The following is a 15,111-nucleotide window of genomic DNA, read 5'->3' as shown; positions in this document are numbered from 1 at the left end:
ACTAGAACGGGATATAAAGTTGAACAAAATCCCATCAAGGGCTATTAATCGTGCAAGTGTAGCAGGAAGTGATTTTCTCGCTCCAATAACAAAAAATAATTGGTTAATGTTTTGGTTTTTTTGGTTGGTGGTTCATCTTGTGTGTTTGCTGAAACAGTAGCTGGTGTGAGGTTAAATTTATGGACAGAAAGTAAGTGCGTATGGAGACCTTTTGCTGAGCCACCTCCAATTTTTAAAATCTTTTTGCAGTCAGTATACTGAAACATTGTTGTCTGCCCTTTTTTTTTTTTTTTTTAATAATCCTTTTTCTTCTCTTAAGAAAACAGAAGAGTTACTTTTTTTTGTCATATTCCATGTAAGAGACAATTATAATTTAAGAAAAGTTACTATTCAAATAACCAGCAATTTTAATTTAATTAAAACTAGTACTATAAAATAGTCACCAACAGATGTCTATTCAAGAGAAAAATTGTAAGAAACTTGAATAAATGCGACTAAGCACCAACAAATTTTAAGAAATTAATTGCAACCCAATTTCAATTATTATAATAAATCTAATCCAATTATTCAAATACATAATTGCAAGAATTTTGAATTTGTAAAGTTTAAATTTTATTGCAATTGAACGAAAAAAAAATTCAGGAATTTTCAATATGATATGAGTGAAATCTTTAATATAGAAATTATAATTAAAATCTTTAATAGTGAAAAAATTGAAGAAATTTTTAATTTAAAAGTGTTCACATGAAAACAATTTAAAAAAAAAATCCCGGAATTAAATGCTTAATCCTGGGATTTCAGGATTTTTAAAAACCACGGAATCCTGGGATATCAGGATCCCAGGATTCCCAACCCTATTTTGTACCCTCATTTATTTTAAAAAGACTAATCCTTTAAAATCATTATGAGATGTAAGTATAAGGATAAAAAAAAACAATATACAGGGTGTGACAAAGATTCGCTAACTTTTTAGAACATTTTTTAAAATGAACTTTTTTTTTGATCACTGCCTCAAGCCTAGGACAACAGGACTGGCAGGTGCTTATTATATAGTCCCTTGACATTATTTTCTTCACTAACAGGGTATGGCAGCGATTCGCGAACTGTCATTTCTCATGCCATTAAAAGTTAACACAATCTTTTGTGTTAACTTTTCACGTCGGAAAATTTTTTTTTTAATTTTAATCTCTTATTATTACAGAAGTATAACCTCTTATTATTATAGAAACATAATCTGTTAAAGAGAAAAATCGGCTACTAAGAAAATTTTCTAGCATGGGTAATTGATGGCCAGAAATTAACCATATTGTCCTGAAGATATTGTTGAGTTTTTCTGGACCCATGACAAGGTGCATTGTCCTGTTGAAAAGTGTAATTGTTTTCTGGGAATGTCTTCTTCAGCCATGGCACCGCATAGTGTTTTAAAAAGGTAATATACACATCAGAGGTATCTTTTTCTTTCTCTTTGACGTAGATTGGTGGACATTTCTCTCATTAGAAGCGATGATCCCTAGCATTATGATGGACTGAGGGTGTTTGGTGTGACACACAGGTGGTGCTTTGTCACCCTTCTGCACAATGAATCTGTCATCACGCTTATTTATTGCACAGTCAACACTAAAAAGTTTTTCATCTGAGAAAACGGTTGACAAAGCATGGCTTTTTTAGCTGATTCAGAAGCTTCTTTGATTGCTCATATTGTAAAGTTTTTAGTCTTTCTGTCAAAAAGTTGACATGAAGATTGGATCACACTGACTTTTCCAAGTATTTTTAGAGTTCTGATTGTCCTCTCACCAATATTGAACAACTTTGCTGTTTTTCTGATGGATACAGCAGGATTCTTTTCAACATGCTTTCTAAGCTTTTCTGTGAACCTTTTATCAACTTTTTTGTTCACTAGAGAAGGCATTTTGGCTCTCTCAGCACTGTCTTATTTTTTAACTTTGTAAAATGTAGTTTGAGACACTCCAGAAACACAAACTAAATTTGATTTACGCAGGCAAACTTGCATAAATCAAATTTAAAGCTTTGCTTCTTTTGGCTTCCACTTTAAAACTTTTAACTAAAATGTTTTTTATTCACAACTTTATAAAAATCTAAGATGGTCATTGAACATTAATCAACAAAAACAAATTATGGAAGTATTTTATTTACATCACAAAACCTAGCCAAAAACTTTTTCTTGTGCAGAAAATTCCCCAAACTATCACACTTCTTCCTCTGTGTTTTACAGTTCGATTTTAGTTCTGAATGTCATTTCTCATGCCATTAAGACATCATATATGTTGTCAGCAATTGCTCCCAAAAAGATTAAATTTAGATTTCCCTGAAAAAGATAATTCTTTCCAATCGTTGCTTGTTGATTAGAATATGTTAAAATTTTTAGCCAAAGAAAAAAATGCTCTTTTTTTTTTTAAACAGTGTTGCTCAATTTCAGAATTAATAGGATCATGCCTTAAATAAAGTTTTCAAATATGATATCAAGTCAGCATAACAACACTAGCTATTCTACTATGTAAACTTTCTAATTTATTCCATTTATAAGCCATTCAAATTTAGAAACAACGAATGCAACAGATACTTTAAACTTCCTACAACATTAAATTTTTGAGTCAAAGATTTGTGTGAATTGGTAAATTGGGACATAGAGGAAGTCAATTCACCATCTTTACTTAATGATTATTCAAATGAAGATAATTTAAAAGCCAATGACAGTCCATTGAGTATCCCAAAGGATCCTTCTCATAGTCAGAACATGGAAATATATGTTGGAATAGTCACAATGGCTACAAAAACCATCACAAACTTGTAATAAACCTGATGGAGTCCAGGGAAAAAATGCCTAAATTTGATTAAATACACAAACGCAATGGAAATAAGACATTCATATAAAGATGAAAACAAATACAGCTTTTTTTTTAATAGATTTTTTATAGCTTATAAAAAGTTTTTATTCTAATTTTTCATTTCTAAAAGTTCTACTTAGTACTTATCTGCTTAAAAAAGGTAATATGAAAGGAAGAATTTTAAAGCTAATATCCCTTATTTAACATGTTCTATCCCTTATTCGAATATAATATCACTGTTTTGTAGTATATCTAAATCATTACAATAACATGGTTTAAAACACAATTAAGATAAAAGTTGCTTATAGTGCGACCTCTAGAGAGGCTAGCACAGACCCCAAAATTATTACACATGCTATACACGTATGTAGGAACCCCCCACAACATGCTATTTCTTAAAAAAAAACTTGACCTACCCTAATATATATAATTCATTTTTTAATGATTTAAAACTTAACACATATGAAGTATTAATACTGAGAAATTTAGATTCACATTTTAAGATATATTTAAAAAGAATTTCAGGACAGTGTACTAGCGGGATGGGGCTCCACCCCATACAGCCAGAAAAACTCAGGAGTTGCACAGAAAAAACATGGTGGATTTTTGAGAGAAAGTTTTGTGGACAACAAACTCTCTTGATTTAAACCCTCTGGACTACAGTATAAAAGCATATGTTGAGCCAAAGACCTGTGCATCTTTCCAAAATAGTATTGCAGCTCTGAAGCCCTTTGCCATGAAGCAGTGGACTACCATGCTCAAGGAATATGTCCCAATGACATGTCAGAGGATCAGGCCCAGAATTGAGGCTGGGATCAACGTCAATGGTTTACAACTTGTGTAATTTATTTGAAACTTATGGAAAAAAGACTTGAAATAAGTTACTTTATCAAAAGTATTTCTAGTTTACTTGTTTTTACAGTCTGCAATTTTCAAAACTTAGTGAGGATTTTAAAAGTATAACTATATAGACAACTATTTAACTTATACCTTAAGCTAAGTAGCTTGTTGTAAGGAAATCTCCAAAGTAGGTTTCTAATGAGCCTCGTGGCATCCATTAGAGATTTTTGTGGCATCCATTTGCTTTTTGGAAACAATTCATCACTGAGCGGACCATAATCTTTAGGATCACTGAAGAGTATTACACCAAGTGCACCACACTTCTCAGCTAAATTGACCTAAAAATTAAAAACAAATATTTTTCCAAATTTATAAAAACTGTTTTTTTTTTAATCATTTATTTACTTAAAAACAATTTTCTTCCCTAAAAAAACTTAAATGTAAAAAACAAAAAAAACAAAAAAAAAAACATAACTTTTGTAATTTTATAGTAAAAAGTAAAAGAAAACTAAAGTCAATTATTTTTCAAATTAAAGTTCTTAATCAAACTTTTAAACATTAACTAAAATTTAATGTCTTCAAAATTTAATGGATTCAATTGGAATTTTTTTGTAAAAATGTGATAAAAGTTTTAAACATTGTTAAATGCAAACTTGATAATCTAATCTGCATGAATCAACACAAAATCATGACAGGTGAAAACTTGTGTGAGGAATTTTTTTGATATTTTCAAAGAAATTTTTGTCATATTCACAAAACTGTTTAGTGCAAAACAATTCTTGGTTGGTGTCCCAAATAATGGAAACTTTTATTGTTTACAAACCTTCTTAGGCAGCTTTCTAATTGTTTATAAACATTCTTAGGCAGGTTAAGTTAAATGTTAAATATAGAAGTTTGCAAAAAGTAAAGAATAAACGGACAAAATGAAGTTCATACTTTATAAGGCAGGCAAAGATATTATCTATACCACTATGAATGTAATTAAGGTGTCACAGTAGTTTCTTTATGCTATTCTCTTAGTTATATATAGTGTTATTATTGACTTTAACTTGAAAGTCAAAATTAGTCGAAAAATCGAATAGTCAATTTAATTGACTATAAGTTTACTGATCAACTAAAAGTCGATTTAGTTGTTTAATCATCCTAACATCCTTATTTCTATTTTTTCACTTGATTTAACTTTAGCAATCTTTAATATTGTTATGATGTTGACCAATTAGTAAAGAGATATCTTTATTAGTAGTTTATCTTGTAAATATAAATTATCATTAAAAATTGAGCCATGCAACAGAGGGCTAGGGGTGAGCAAAACCCCCCAAAACCATCTTCTATATTGGGGTAATTTCTTTTTTTAAAATGAAATCTAGAGACCCCTCTAAAAATGATTTCATTTTCTCCCTACTATGATTTTTAAGCTCAATATATCAATTTTTCCCACAGAAATGTCAATATGCTAATTTTCAAATATTGGTCAAAATGAAAAAATCATAAGCAGAAAATTACTTGGCTGCACTAAGCTGCACATATAATCAACTTTAAATAACACTCCCATATGTTCATAAAGCTTTAGCACTAAATTTTCTGAGCTCACCTGAGCGCAATATGTGCTTATTGTCAAAATTTTTCATTTTCTAAATTTCAATATGCTCTCTTCTTCACTTGTTAATGCATATATATATATATATATATATATATATATATATATATATATATATATATATATATATATATATATATATATATATATATACATATATATATATATATATATATATATATATATATATATATATATATATATATATATATATATATATATATATATATATATATATATATAACTTAGGAAAAAATGGTTTAATAAGTAAAAACTAAAAAATGCATTTATAAATAAAAATAAAAAAATAACTTCAAAAGAAAAAAAAGATGCGATAATAAACACGCAATAAGGATAAACATTTGAAAAAAAAGTTCTTTTGAACGGGTTTTAAAATTTTTAAAAATTATCCAAATAAAAATTCAAACTGATGGATTAAAAATGATCATTTTTTAACAATACATTAACATTCTCTAGACCACGCATTAAAATTGTTATAAATATTAGGTTTTATATATATATTCACTAAAAGATATATTCGCTAAAATTTAACTTAGGGTTAAAAAATCTAAAATAAATAAAATAAAATGTTATCATCTGACTGCAAATAAAATTTTTTACAATACCATCCCCTTTTATATATTATTTACAGCCGCGACATATTATTAGCGCTTTTAAATAGACCCAATAAGTAACTTGTCCACATAAACCTATTATTGTTTTAAATGCACCCGCTAATTGTTTTCTAGTATTTTGGAAGACATCATTCACAGCATAAAAACTATTTTAAATTGCACCTTGCAGTCAACTTAATTTTAATGTAGGCCATTTAAGTAACATTTTTTTCTAAAATGCTGTTTTCTCTTAGAAAATTGTACTTTAAATGGGTAAAAGGTGCTTTGTTTAGTTATGTAGAAAATAATCACTTCATAGACCCTAACAAGTATTTAATGTTTTACAGGAAAACGTGGTAAACAAAAAACACAGTAAATAGAAAATGCAGTAAATTTGGGACAAAAATGCATTAAGTTTTATGTACATCTTCACTTTTCTCTAGTGTTTTGTACTATGAAGAACAATATTACGGATCGCTTTTCCCAAGTTTACAACATGGGTCAGGTTGACCAGCTTACCAAGGGAATCCAGTTAAATACCTTTTTGCTGGAGGATATTGGACCTGGGCAAGAGGTTGCCGAGATTTGGCTGAAGAGGTTTAATCAACGCTGGACCAAATCTGGTAGGAAGAGGGAAAGGTTTTTTATGGACAATTGGTACTGGTTTTTGGAAGAGCTAGAGAGAGTAGAAGATGGAAGTTAATGAAGGAGGTAAATCAAATATAATACAGTTCTAATTTGTTTTTAAAGTGACTTTTAAATAAGCTGTTAGTTAATTTTTGACAAATCATTTAAAGTGATACTGGTAAGAGTAAGAGAGGAAGGTGGAGAAGGTCATTTGAGGAGGCAACATCTTGGACCAATGAGAGGAGGGCAGAGGAGGATAACGCAGAAAAAACTCTGGAACAGGTCCTCATGGCCTTCTGCTTTAAATTAAAGGAGGGGGGAGCAGATCTTAAAAATCTCATTATGATCTCTAAAGAAGGGTATGAAAGTTGCACTGAGCAGTCTGTTTATAAACAGAAGGTATCTGAGGATGTTGAGCTAGCTAGCATAGCACTAAAAGAGTTCTTGTTCCTCACCTGCCTGGTTCCTCTACAGATCCGGAGCAAGGAGGCAGATGAGGTTGTCTGGACAAACCCTAAACCCTCCTCCACACTCTATTGCAGGCCAATCAGGTTTCAATACATAAAGGAGAGCAAAGATGTTTTAGTGTAAGAGCGTGACATTTTCAAGGAGTTCTAGGCTCTCCTTTCAAGGTTGGATGGATTCATGATCTACCATGAGCTGGAGGAGACCATGGTTGATAAAAAAGTTGCCATCATTCTTTGTGAAGTGACTAACGCAACTACTAGTTGCAGCATCTACTGCCTGAACAGCTCCAACCTGAATGACCTGGAGAAGGTTTATAGAATTGCGGCAGATCTTTCAGATATTAGATTTAAAAATGCCCTGTCCAACCTTCATTTGCGGATAAGAAGCATGGAGTGCTTCCTTCACATAGCAAACTGTCTGGATTTTAAGAAGTGGCAGGCTAGGGAGGGAAATAAGGAACTACTAAAACTAAAAAAAAAAACAGATTCAAGTTGCGCTGAGGGTTGGTCTTGGTATCAACTTTGGTGTTCCAAAGTCAGGAGGATCTGGAAACTGCAATAATAGCAATACTACTGGGAGGTTTTTTAGGGGATACCAAAAGTCAGTAGAGATTCTAGGTGTTGATGAAAAGCTGATGAAAAGGTTTTACATTACCCTCTGTATCCTCTCCAGCAATAAGGAAGTGGACCCTAACAAGCTACATCACTATAACCTGGAGACTACACAAATGTAATGATTAGTGTGATAACAAAAAAACTTTTTTTATGAAACCACTTGCAGTCGAGGAAAGTTTATGAGTAATTAAAGAATATAAATTGCATTTTTGATTTTTTTTAAAAAAGTTCCCCCCCCCCCCCCCTCTTCGGAAGAAAAAAGTGACTAAATAATTTTTTTTAAAAAAAACGACATGTGTTTTTTGCTTTATTCAAAAGAGTATTAGTAATAACTAAGCAACTTTTATTAACAAATAAGATACAGAACAGCTAGCAATTTGTCCAAAATGTACAAAAAATGTTTAAAAAATAGTTTTTGCTATGAACTTCAGGTTCAAAAATTCAATTTTTCTTGATTTCGCATGAAGTTCCTCCATCAGTTTTACAGCACGTTCAGCAATTTGGTTAGATCTAGGAATGTCAATTAATGACTCTTCGACTGACCAATGCATCTCCAAACACTTAACTGCTTTCTTGCATTTTATCTTCATGAGTGAGGTAAACAGTTCATTGAAGGACGCTTCATTGTAGTGTTGCGAATGGAACCAAGCATTTGCCCATTTTTAGCAGATGAAGTCGAATGCTGGAGTGAGGATATTGCGCCATTCTGGTATCAGAAATAATGCTATAACAGCATATATCGCACGTGAGTTCCACCTTGCCTGGTGAAAATTTGGGAGTTTCTTCCAGCTGATTATAGGCCAACGTGAAAATGTCTTGTAATGACGATATGCCTGACATAGTTCAAATAAGAACTTAAAATCATCTCGCCATCCAGGGTTCTTGCCTGTGTTAACATCATCTGTAGCAACGAGGTGGTAATCAGCCTGAAGAGAGACATAGTTTTCTGTTAATTTGTCAATGAAGGAATAGTTGAGTTCTGGTTTGGTTGTTGGCTCTTGAATAAGAAAATCCATGACATGCTTCAGAAGGAGGTCGAGCACATGATGCTGACAGCCAATATATTGTGGCTTCTGAAACCCCTTGCTCAAGACATCATCCTGTATGAGCTTTACAATCCCGTGCAAACGACCAGTATTTACTGCGGTCGTGTCGCAGATTATCATGCGAATATTTTCCCAAGCATAGTATTCATCAATTAGCTGATGAAGTTCCTTGTGAATGGCTGCGGCAGAACCACTCTCACATTTAAGAATACCGAGTTTGATTTCGGTTGTCAAACTTTTCAGCAGAACAACTTGATACTCTTCCCCTTGCATTCTTTTACCATCAAACTGGAGACAATAGGGATCATTGCTTTGAAGTTTTTGAACAATTTTGGTTTTCATTTTCTGTCCTTCAGAGATTACTCATTTCCAGACACCCGCCTGACTTGGAACCGGCACATCATGACCATGTTCAGCAACGGTTGCAAGAACGCCTTGTGCTTTATGTGTAGAAATGTTGTTTTTCAGTACTAGTAAACCCGCTGTTGTAGTGCTTGATCTTTGGTATTTTGGTTTGCATTCAGGAGAAGATGACGTGGAAGAAGAGGTTGGCAACTCGGGTGAAGAATCAGAGGTTTCAGAATCCGAAGATTCTGAGCTACTTTCATGTGTTTGTGCGGGTTGGGATTGAGAAGAGCTGGCTTGAGGTTGAGTTGTTGATAGTCGGATTCGTTTTCTTGGGTGGATTGATTCCAAAGGGGCTTGTTTGATCATTGAATAACCAATCTTTCCTCCACTCTCAACTTGCCTCTGGTAGAGCTCTTTATCCTCCGTGCTTTTCCATTCTCCATTAACGTTAGTGACATCAAATAACTGAGAAAGTGTTGCAGTGAATTTATCAGACGGTTTCTTTTTGTTTTTGTCATATAGATCAATCAGACTATTGAGCTTCTTTCTGATGAGTGCGCTGGATAATAGTGGAAAGTCTAGAATTTCCCTCCAGAGCAATTCTATATCCGTAATCATAATTTTGATTCGATTCAGTCGTCGTTTTTTGCTGTTGAACAGAAAAGTGAAGTTTCCAAGAATTTGACGGTTTGTCTGCATCCGTGTGAGATTGGTTAACTTTTCAACAGATGGAATACTTGGATCTCTTTTCTGTTTAGAAAAAGAGGGTAGATTCTTCATCCAAATATACCTGTTTGACTTTACACTGTTGCTGGAATTTCTATAAGACATTTTATTGACAATCTTGCACTGAAAACAAAAATATTCAAACGAGTTCACACTTCACACGGTATAGCAAAATACCGTGTGAAGTGTGTAAGTGAATATATTCAAAACAAAGATAATAAACAACATCTATTAACAAACTACTAAACTAACAACCATCTGTAAATGTCTAGTTTATAAACAAATGGAAACAGCTGACTGGAATGTGCTTAAAAGCAGTATAGAACGTCATATAAAAAGTCAGTGTGAAATTGAAACCGATAGTCAAACTGTGCGCACAAAAAAAAATAAAAAGGTGGGGGAACTTTTTTCAATCTTTTTAAAAACTGATGTTGCTACTGTCATCTACCTACAATTGTTCCTCTAATGTAAAGGGTTTCAGTTTTGTAACGAAAATTAATGATAATAGTTATTACCCTAATGTACACCAGCCTGTACAACTGGTATCATATGTCCCAGTTGTACAGGCTGGTGCAAGTCTTTGCACAAAGAATACACCGTCTTGACAACCCCTGACCACCTGTGCGGTCTCGACCTCTCCTAGAGAAAAAATAAACCCAAATTTCAATATCCGACCTCATTTACCTATATTTAAACTTACAGAATGTCGCTTTTTTTTTATAAAACTGTCAATATATCCAATGACCCACCTTGAAAATAACACCTGTGCCGTAATGAGCACTCCTAGAGACCAAGTATACGCAGATTTGAATTCCTGGACCTCAATTACCAATACTTTAATTCAACCAAGATATCTGACCAATGAACTTAATTTGCTGTATCACATAAACTTAACTCTTGGCTTACTGTATGTAGCACCATTTCATTAATATGTGTCCTTTTTCTCATTATAGTAACCAGTTTATGCTTTTAAAACAAAATGTCAAGCAATGTGTTATGGTATTCAATTAAGGATGCAAAAATATTTTGTAAATCTGTTACCCCCAAAAAAGTTTAGCCATTCCATCTGCCCTGACCTGATTTTTATCAATTAAATTTTTTGTTAATTATTTGCTTTAATTGTTGTGAAAAATGATATAAAGTGCCCATCAGTGTTTTTGTTTTTTATTACTTTGTGATTGTAATTTCCCTTTTTTTTTTGTTTGTTTATTCAATTTTAAATCATCTAATAGATTAGATGAATTAAAACCGAAAAAAGAAAACGCTTTTGATACAACAACAGCATGTGCTACTAAAACAGTATTACATACCACCTAGTTTTTTTTGTTTACTTCTGTTTTTGTTTATTTGTTTCATAGCATCTAAAAGATAAATTGTCAAGCAACAATAAAGAATATGATTATAACAAAAGTTTTTATTCAAATATTTCGACTAAACCAATTTTAGTTGACTTAGTCGATTTTAAAATCGTATTAGTCATTTTTAGTCGACTTTAAAAAATACATTGATTGATTTATTCAACAGTCGAATAATTTCAAGTCATAACAACACTAGATAAATAGCATATTAGTTTTTATGCAGTAAAAATGTATAGTCTAAGTACCTTATTTGCTCTGGATACTTAACCATACTGAACAATAACAACTTTTCCTGAGCAACTGATGCCATACTTTTTAAGCTCATCAAAGTCTTCAATACGCCCATAATTCACATAAACTGGGTCTGCCTAACCACAAAAAATAACCGTTGCCAGTTTTATTTTAATGTCTACTTCCCAACTTACTTCACAAGTCAACTAAATGTTGTTTTTCTTATTGTGCTTTTTTTAATGTAAAAATAACATGTCCTTTGGTATGCTAAAACTGCCATTTTTTTGAACAGCAAGTTAGGTTTCAACTTACTTCCACTGTTCCATTAGGAGCATAGGCATTAAATGGTGGCACCATACCAGAAACACTTTCTCTAGATATGTTGGTTTTATACAATACAGATCCAGACAAATCTAACACTGATACAGCATTATCTTTGTTTGGAGATGGAAAAGACAGCAAAACATCATAAGATATTTTCTCTGCTTTGAAGCCATAACTAATAAACCTAGAGTAAATCTCATCTCCTAACAAGTTATTTTGTTCAAAAGATCCCATGTGTGACTTTGCAGCAAAGAATCTGAAACAAAACCCTCAAAGTATTACCTTAATTGTTACCAATGTTTAGAAAATAAACATCTCCTGTGTGTTTCAAACAAAATCAAAACTTATTAAAAAAGAACTTTACCTCAAATTCCCTTGGAGTTTTGTTCAATCTTATAATACAATAATATCTTGATATACTTCATCTCGATTAACCTGACTAGGAACCTTTGGCTGACAACTTTTAGCTGCTCTGCAAACTATATAGCCCAGAACAAAAGAAACTGATATAACAATAGTGCTGCAGTTACCAAACCTATCTTTTTTAGTGGAATATTCTTTTTAGTGCTAATTTTATATTCTTCTTCTTCTGTCTTGAATTTTTTCATTTTATATAAGCATAATACAAAAACAAATCTAAAAATTAAAAAAACTTAGTATTGTTTTCATTATCTAATAAAAACCCTAAAAAGAAAAAAAAGAACAACAACAGCATAATCTAAAAGTTAAAAAAACTTGTATTGTAGGTATTATCTAGTAAAAACACTAAAAAAAAAAGAACAACAACAGCATATATAAACTGTAAGTGCTTTAAAAATGTAAAATTTTGTAACTTTTGATTATATTTTGCAGACATCTTCAATAAATGACAGAAATAAAAGTTTTCCAGAAAACTTGAAAAAAAGGTAACAAGCATGCTTTTACACAAAGCAACAAAATATAAACATTTTTGTTTGTCTTTACCACAAGATTAAAGATAGGATATTGGAAAGTTATATGAAAAATCTGTGACTAAACTGTTTTTGCCTAAAGTATTTGGCTATTTTGAATTTTCATTTTTTCTCATCAATGGGTGCAATAAAGGGTTTTATGGTTGCATGCAACGTGTTAAAATAAACTTCAGTGACAAGTTTGTGCAAGATTTAACAGCATGACTAAGCTTGAAAACAAGTTAATTTAAGCAATAAGCGCTTGTAAAAGCTCCAGAGAGGAGGGTAAGCAATCGAGCTAGAGAGCTGGACATATAAGAACATGAGGTGCTCTCCAAAAATGTCCAATATTAAATATAAACAAAGATTATAGTTTATTATAAAAATTCAATTTAAAAAAAATTTCATTAAAAAGCTACAAAGTTAAAACCAATAAAAAAAGATCATTTCACTTTCAATCCAGTGAGAGATAAAAGCTGTACGCCACGCTCAATCCAATGAGCACTCGCTTCAATTGTTAATGCCACTAATGTCACTTCCTTTTTTACAGCATTCCACTCTTTTGCTTGATTAGCAGCAGAGTTTACTTTCACTTTGTCTAAGGAGTCAACGATAGAAGGAAACAGAGAAGAACTGTACGCATCACTAGCAGCTGGTGCAGCGATATAGTTTCTAAAGTTACATAATAATAAACTGCAAAAGAGCCTGTAGATTAGCATTATAAACACAAACTTCGTGAATTATTCAATAAAAACTTATCAAATCAGAAAACCCAGATGGCTTTCTTCAGCACAAACCATTCCACTTATATTAAATTTAACAAAAAAAAATCAGAAAAAACAGGCAGATCATAAAAAACATTGACTGGCATTACTTGATTATTTCTCTGCCTGGCAATCCACTATCTCTCAAAAAAACCTTCTCGATTTGCATGATGACATCGTTTAACATACGAACCAAAAGCTCACTAAAAAGATTGCCAAGCAATAGACACTTAGAAAACTTTAAAGAAGATACATAAAGTACATAAACTTTTAAAACTTATTCAAACAAGACCTATTAGGTTTGTCTATGTCAATTTCTTTTTCAAGAAGCCTTTTAAGTTTGGTAGATGCTGCTTCAAACTTGTTAACTGCACCAAACAGGTGGCCTAAGAAAAGGCAAATAACGAATAAAAAAAATGACAATAATACAACCTTCACATATTAAATTAACATTTACTAAATACCTTTCAGTAAACTTGTTTGAAAAATTCATAAAATTATACCAGCGTCAAACGCAGCATCTTTTTGGTGAATATCAGAAACTACTTTTGCACATTTATCTTTCAAGTCTTCGCTAAGTGCAACAGCATTAAATGGAATTAAAGAGGAATCAGAGACTCTTAGCAGTATGTGCATTAACACTTGAGAATAAGCTGAATGTGCGCGATAGCCAGGATCTCCATAACTTTCCATCCATTCTACAGTGTCATACTCAGTGTGGTAAGTACTATATGTCTCCCCTTTCCCCTAAAACAAAAAGCGATAATTTATAACAAATGAATAAACATGACAAGATAAAATCTTTATCTGTCTTTCATTATCTAGATTTGATTATCTGTCTTATCATTAATTGAAAGAATTATGCTAATCATTACTGCCAACTCATCACAGAAATATTTCTTACAAACTTGAAATTTGCACTTGTGACACCAGCGAGACAGTAAAAAGGAGCATAATCACTTGCTGACGTAAGCCCTTCAAACCTAAAAAAAAAAAAGAAGATTGAACAACCAAGAAAGGATTAATGTTTATATAAAAGCTTTTGTAAAGGATAAAGCTTTTGTAAAGGAAAAAGCTTTCCTTCAAAAAAAAAAAAAAAAAGTTTCATTTAAACCGGGTTATTAAAAGCGGGTCAAGGAAAATGTTACAAAATCTTTAAAAACTTTGTTTAAAACTTTTAACTTGGTGTAAAAGTATACTTTGGTTGCTTTTTCTTTTCATCTGGATTGAAATGAACCATTTTGTCATAAACAGTTTGCTCCTTATCTGGATAAGCAACCTGAAGTAAAGAAATGATAAACTTCAAACTTTTTTTCTTAATGCAATTCATAGAACAGTTAAAAGCATTTTGTTGAGCTCTGAAGAATCGTTCACCGGAATTGGTCCACAGAACTATTCAGCATACTTATTAATGAAATCATCCCATTGGAAAATGAATATTTGGAAACAACGATTTATTTATATCAGTTAGCAAAATAGATTACATTATAAACAAAAAGAAATCATATATCACAACAAAAAATCTTAGAAAGTTTAGAGATTTAAATTAGAGATTTAGAGAGTTAAATAATGATTGCAGATATTTTTTATAAACTTTAAATACCAAATACCAGCTTTGATGAATTCCAAATGACATCTCTAAGCAGCCCACTGCCAATTGCTAATAGACTTTCATTGCCTAAAAATGATCACATAAAAAGGAAGGTTATACAACACTGTTATCATGAAATCCAATATTGCCAACCTAGCTGACCCAAGAATGCCACCTATATGGGATGA

General features: G+C 31.8%; 2 protein-coding genes across 7 annotated transcripts in view; both read right to left on the bottom strand.

Annotated features, from left to right (window-relative positions):
- The window catches only part of LOC149889328 (N-acetylated-alpha-linked acidic dipeptidase 2-like), a 33,570-nt gene that overhangs the window by 5,081 nt on the left and 13,378 nt on the right, over window positions 1–15,111 (bottom strand). For 2 of the 5 annotated variants that reach the window (XR_016451592.1, XR_016451594.1), the window contains 7 exons: window positions 14,936–15,010; window positions 14,532–14,611; window positions 14,237–14,315; window positions 13,836–14,079; window positions 13,625–13,718; window positions 13,443–13,535; window positions 12,940–13,240 (listed from right to left, as the gene is read on the bottom strand). Coding sequence is in view for 2 of the 5 variants with exons in the window: in XM_090084428.1 (XP_089940554.1) it covers window positions 13,012–13,240; window positions 13,443–13,535; window positions 13,625–13,718; window positions 13,836–14,079; window positions 14,237–14,315; window positions 14,532–14,611; window positions 14,943–15,010 (887 nt within the window). In the remaining 3 variants the exon portion in view is untranslated. Of the gene's footprint in view, window positions 1–12,939; window positions 13,241–13,442; window positions 13,536–13,624; window positions 13,719–13,835; window positions 14,080–14,236; window positions 14,316–14,531; window positions 14,612–14,935; window positions 15,011–15,111 lie in introns of those variants that run through there. The other 3 variants (XR_016451593.1, XM_090084428.1, XM_090084430.1) reach the window with 2 other exon arrangements.
- Window positions 3,886–12,277, bottom strand: LOC149889329 (glutamate carboxypeptidase 2-like). Of its 2 annotated transcripts, none has more exons than XM_090084440.1 (4): window positions 12,004–12,277; window positions 11,628–11,895; window positions 11,330–11,452; window positions 3,886–4,024 (listed from the first exon to the last, which is right to left on the bottom strand). In XM_090084440.1, the coding sequence occupies exons 2-3, from the start codon at window positions 11,871–11,873 to the stop codon at window positions 11,348–11,350; spliced, it is 351 nt and encodes a 116-aa protein (XP_089940566.1). In that variant the 5' UTR covers window positions 11,874–11,895; window positions 12,004–12,277; the 3' UTR covers window positions 3,886–4,024; window positions 11,330–11,347. The 2 variants fall into 2 exon arrangements, with proteins under 2 accessions (XP_089940566.1, XP_089940567.1); XM_090084441.1 differs by lacking the exon at window positions 3,886–4,024 and adding an exon at window positions 11,069–11,087.

This window comes from Hydra viridissima, unplaced genomic scaffold (assembly GCF_058129835.1).
Source record: "Hydra viridissima isolate aposymbiotic clone 2 unplaced genomic scaffold, HvirCarnegie_v1 scaffold_4, whole genome shotgun sequence".
In the NCBI taxonomy this organism is placed as follows: domain Eukaryota; kingdom Metazoa; phylum Cnidaria; class Hydrozoa; order Anthoathecata; family Hydridae; genus Hydra; species Hydra viridissima.
The sequence above is the reverse complement of the archived record's forward strand: the minus strand, read 5'-3'. Positions and strand labels throughout refer to the sequence as shown.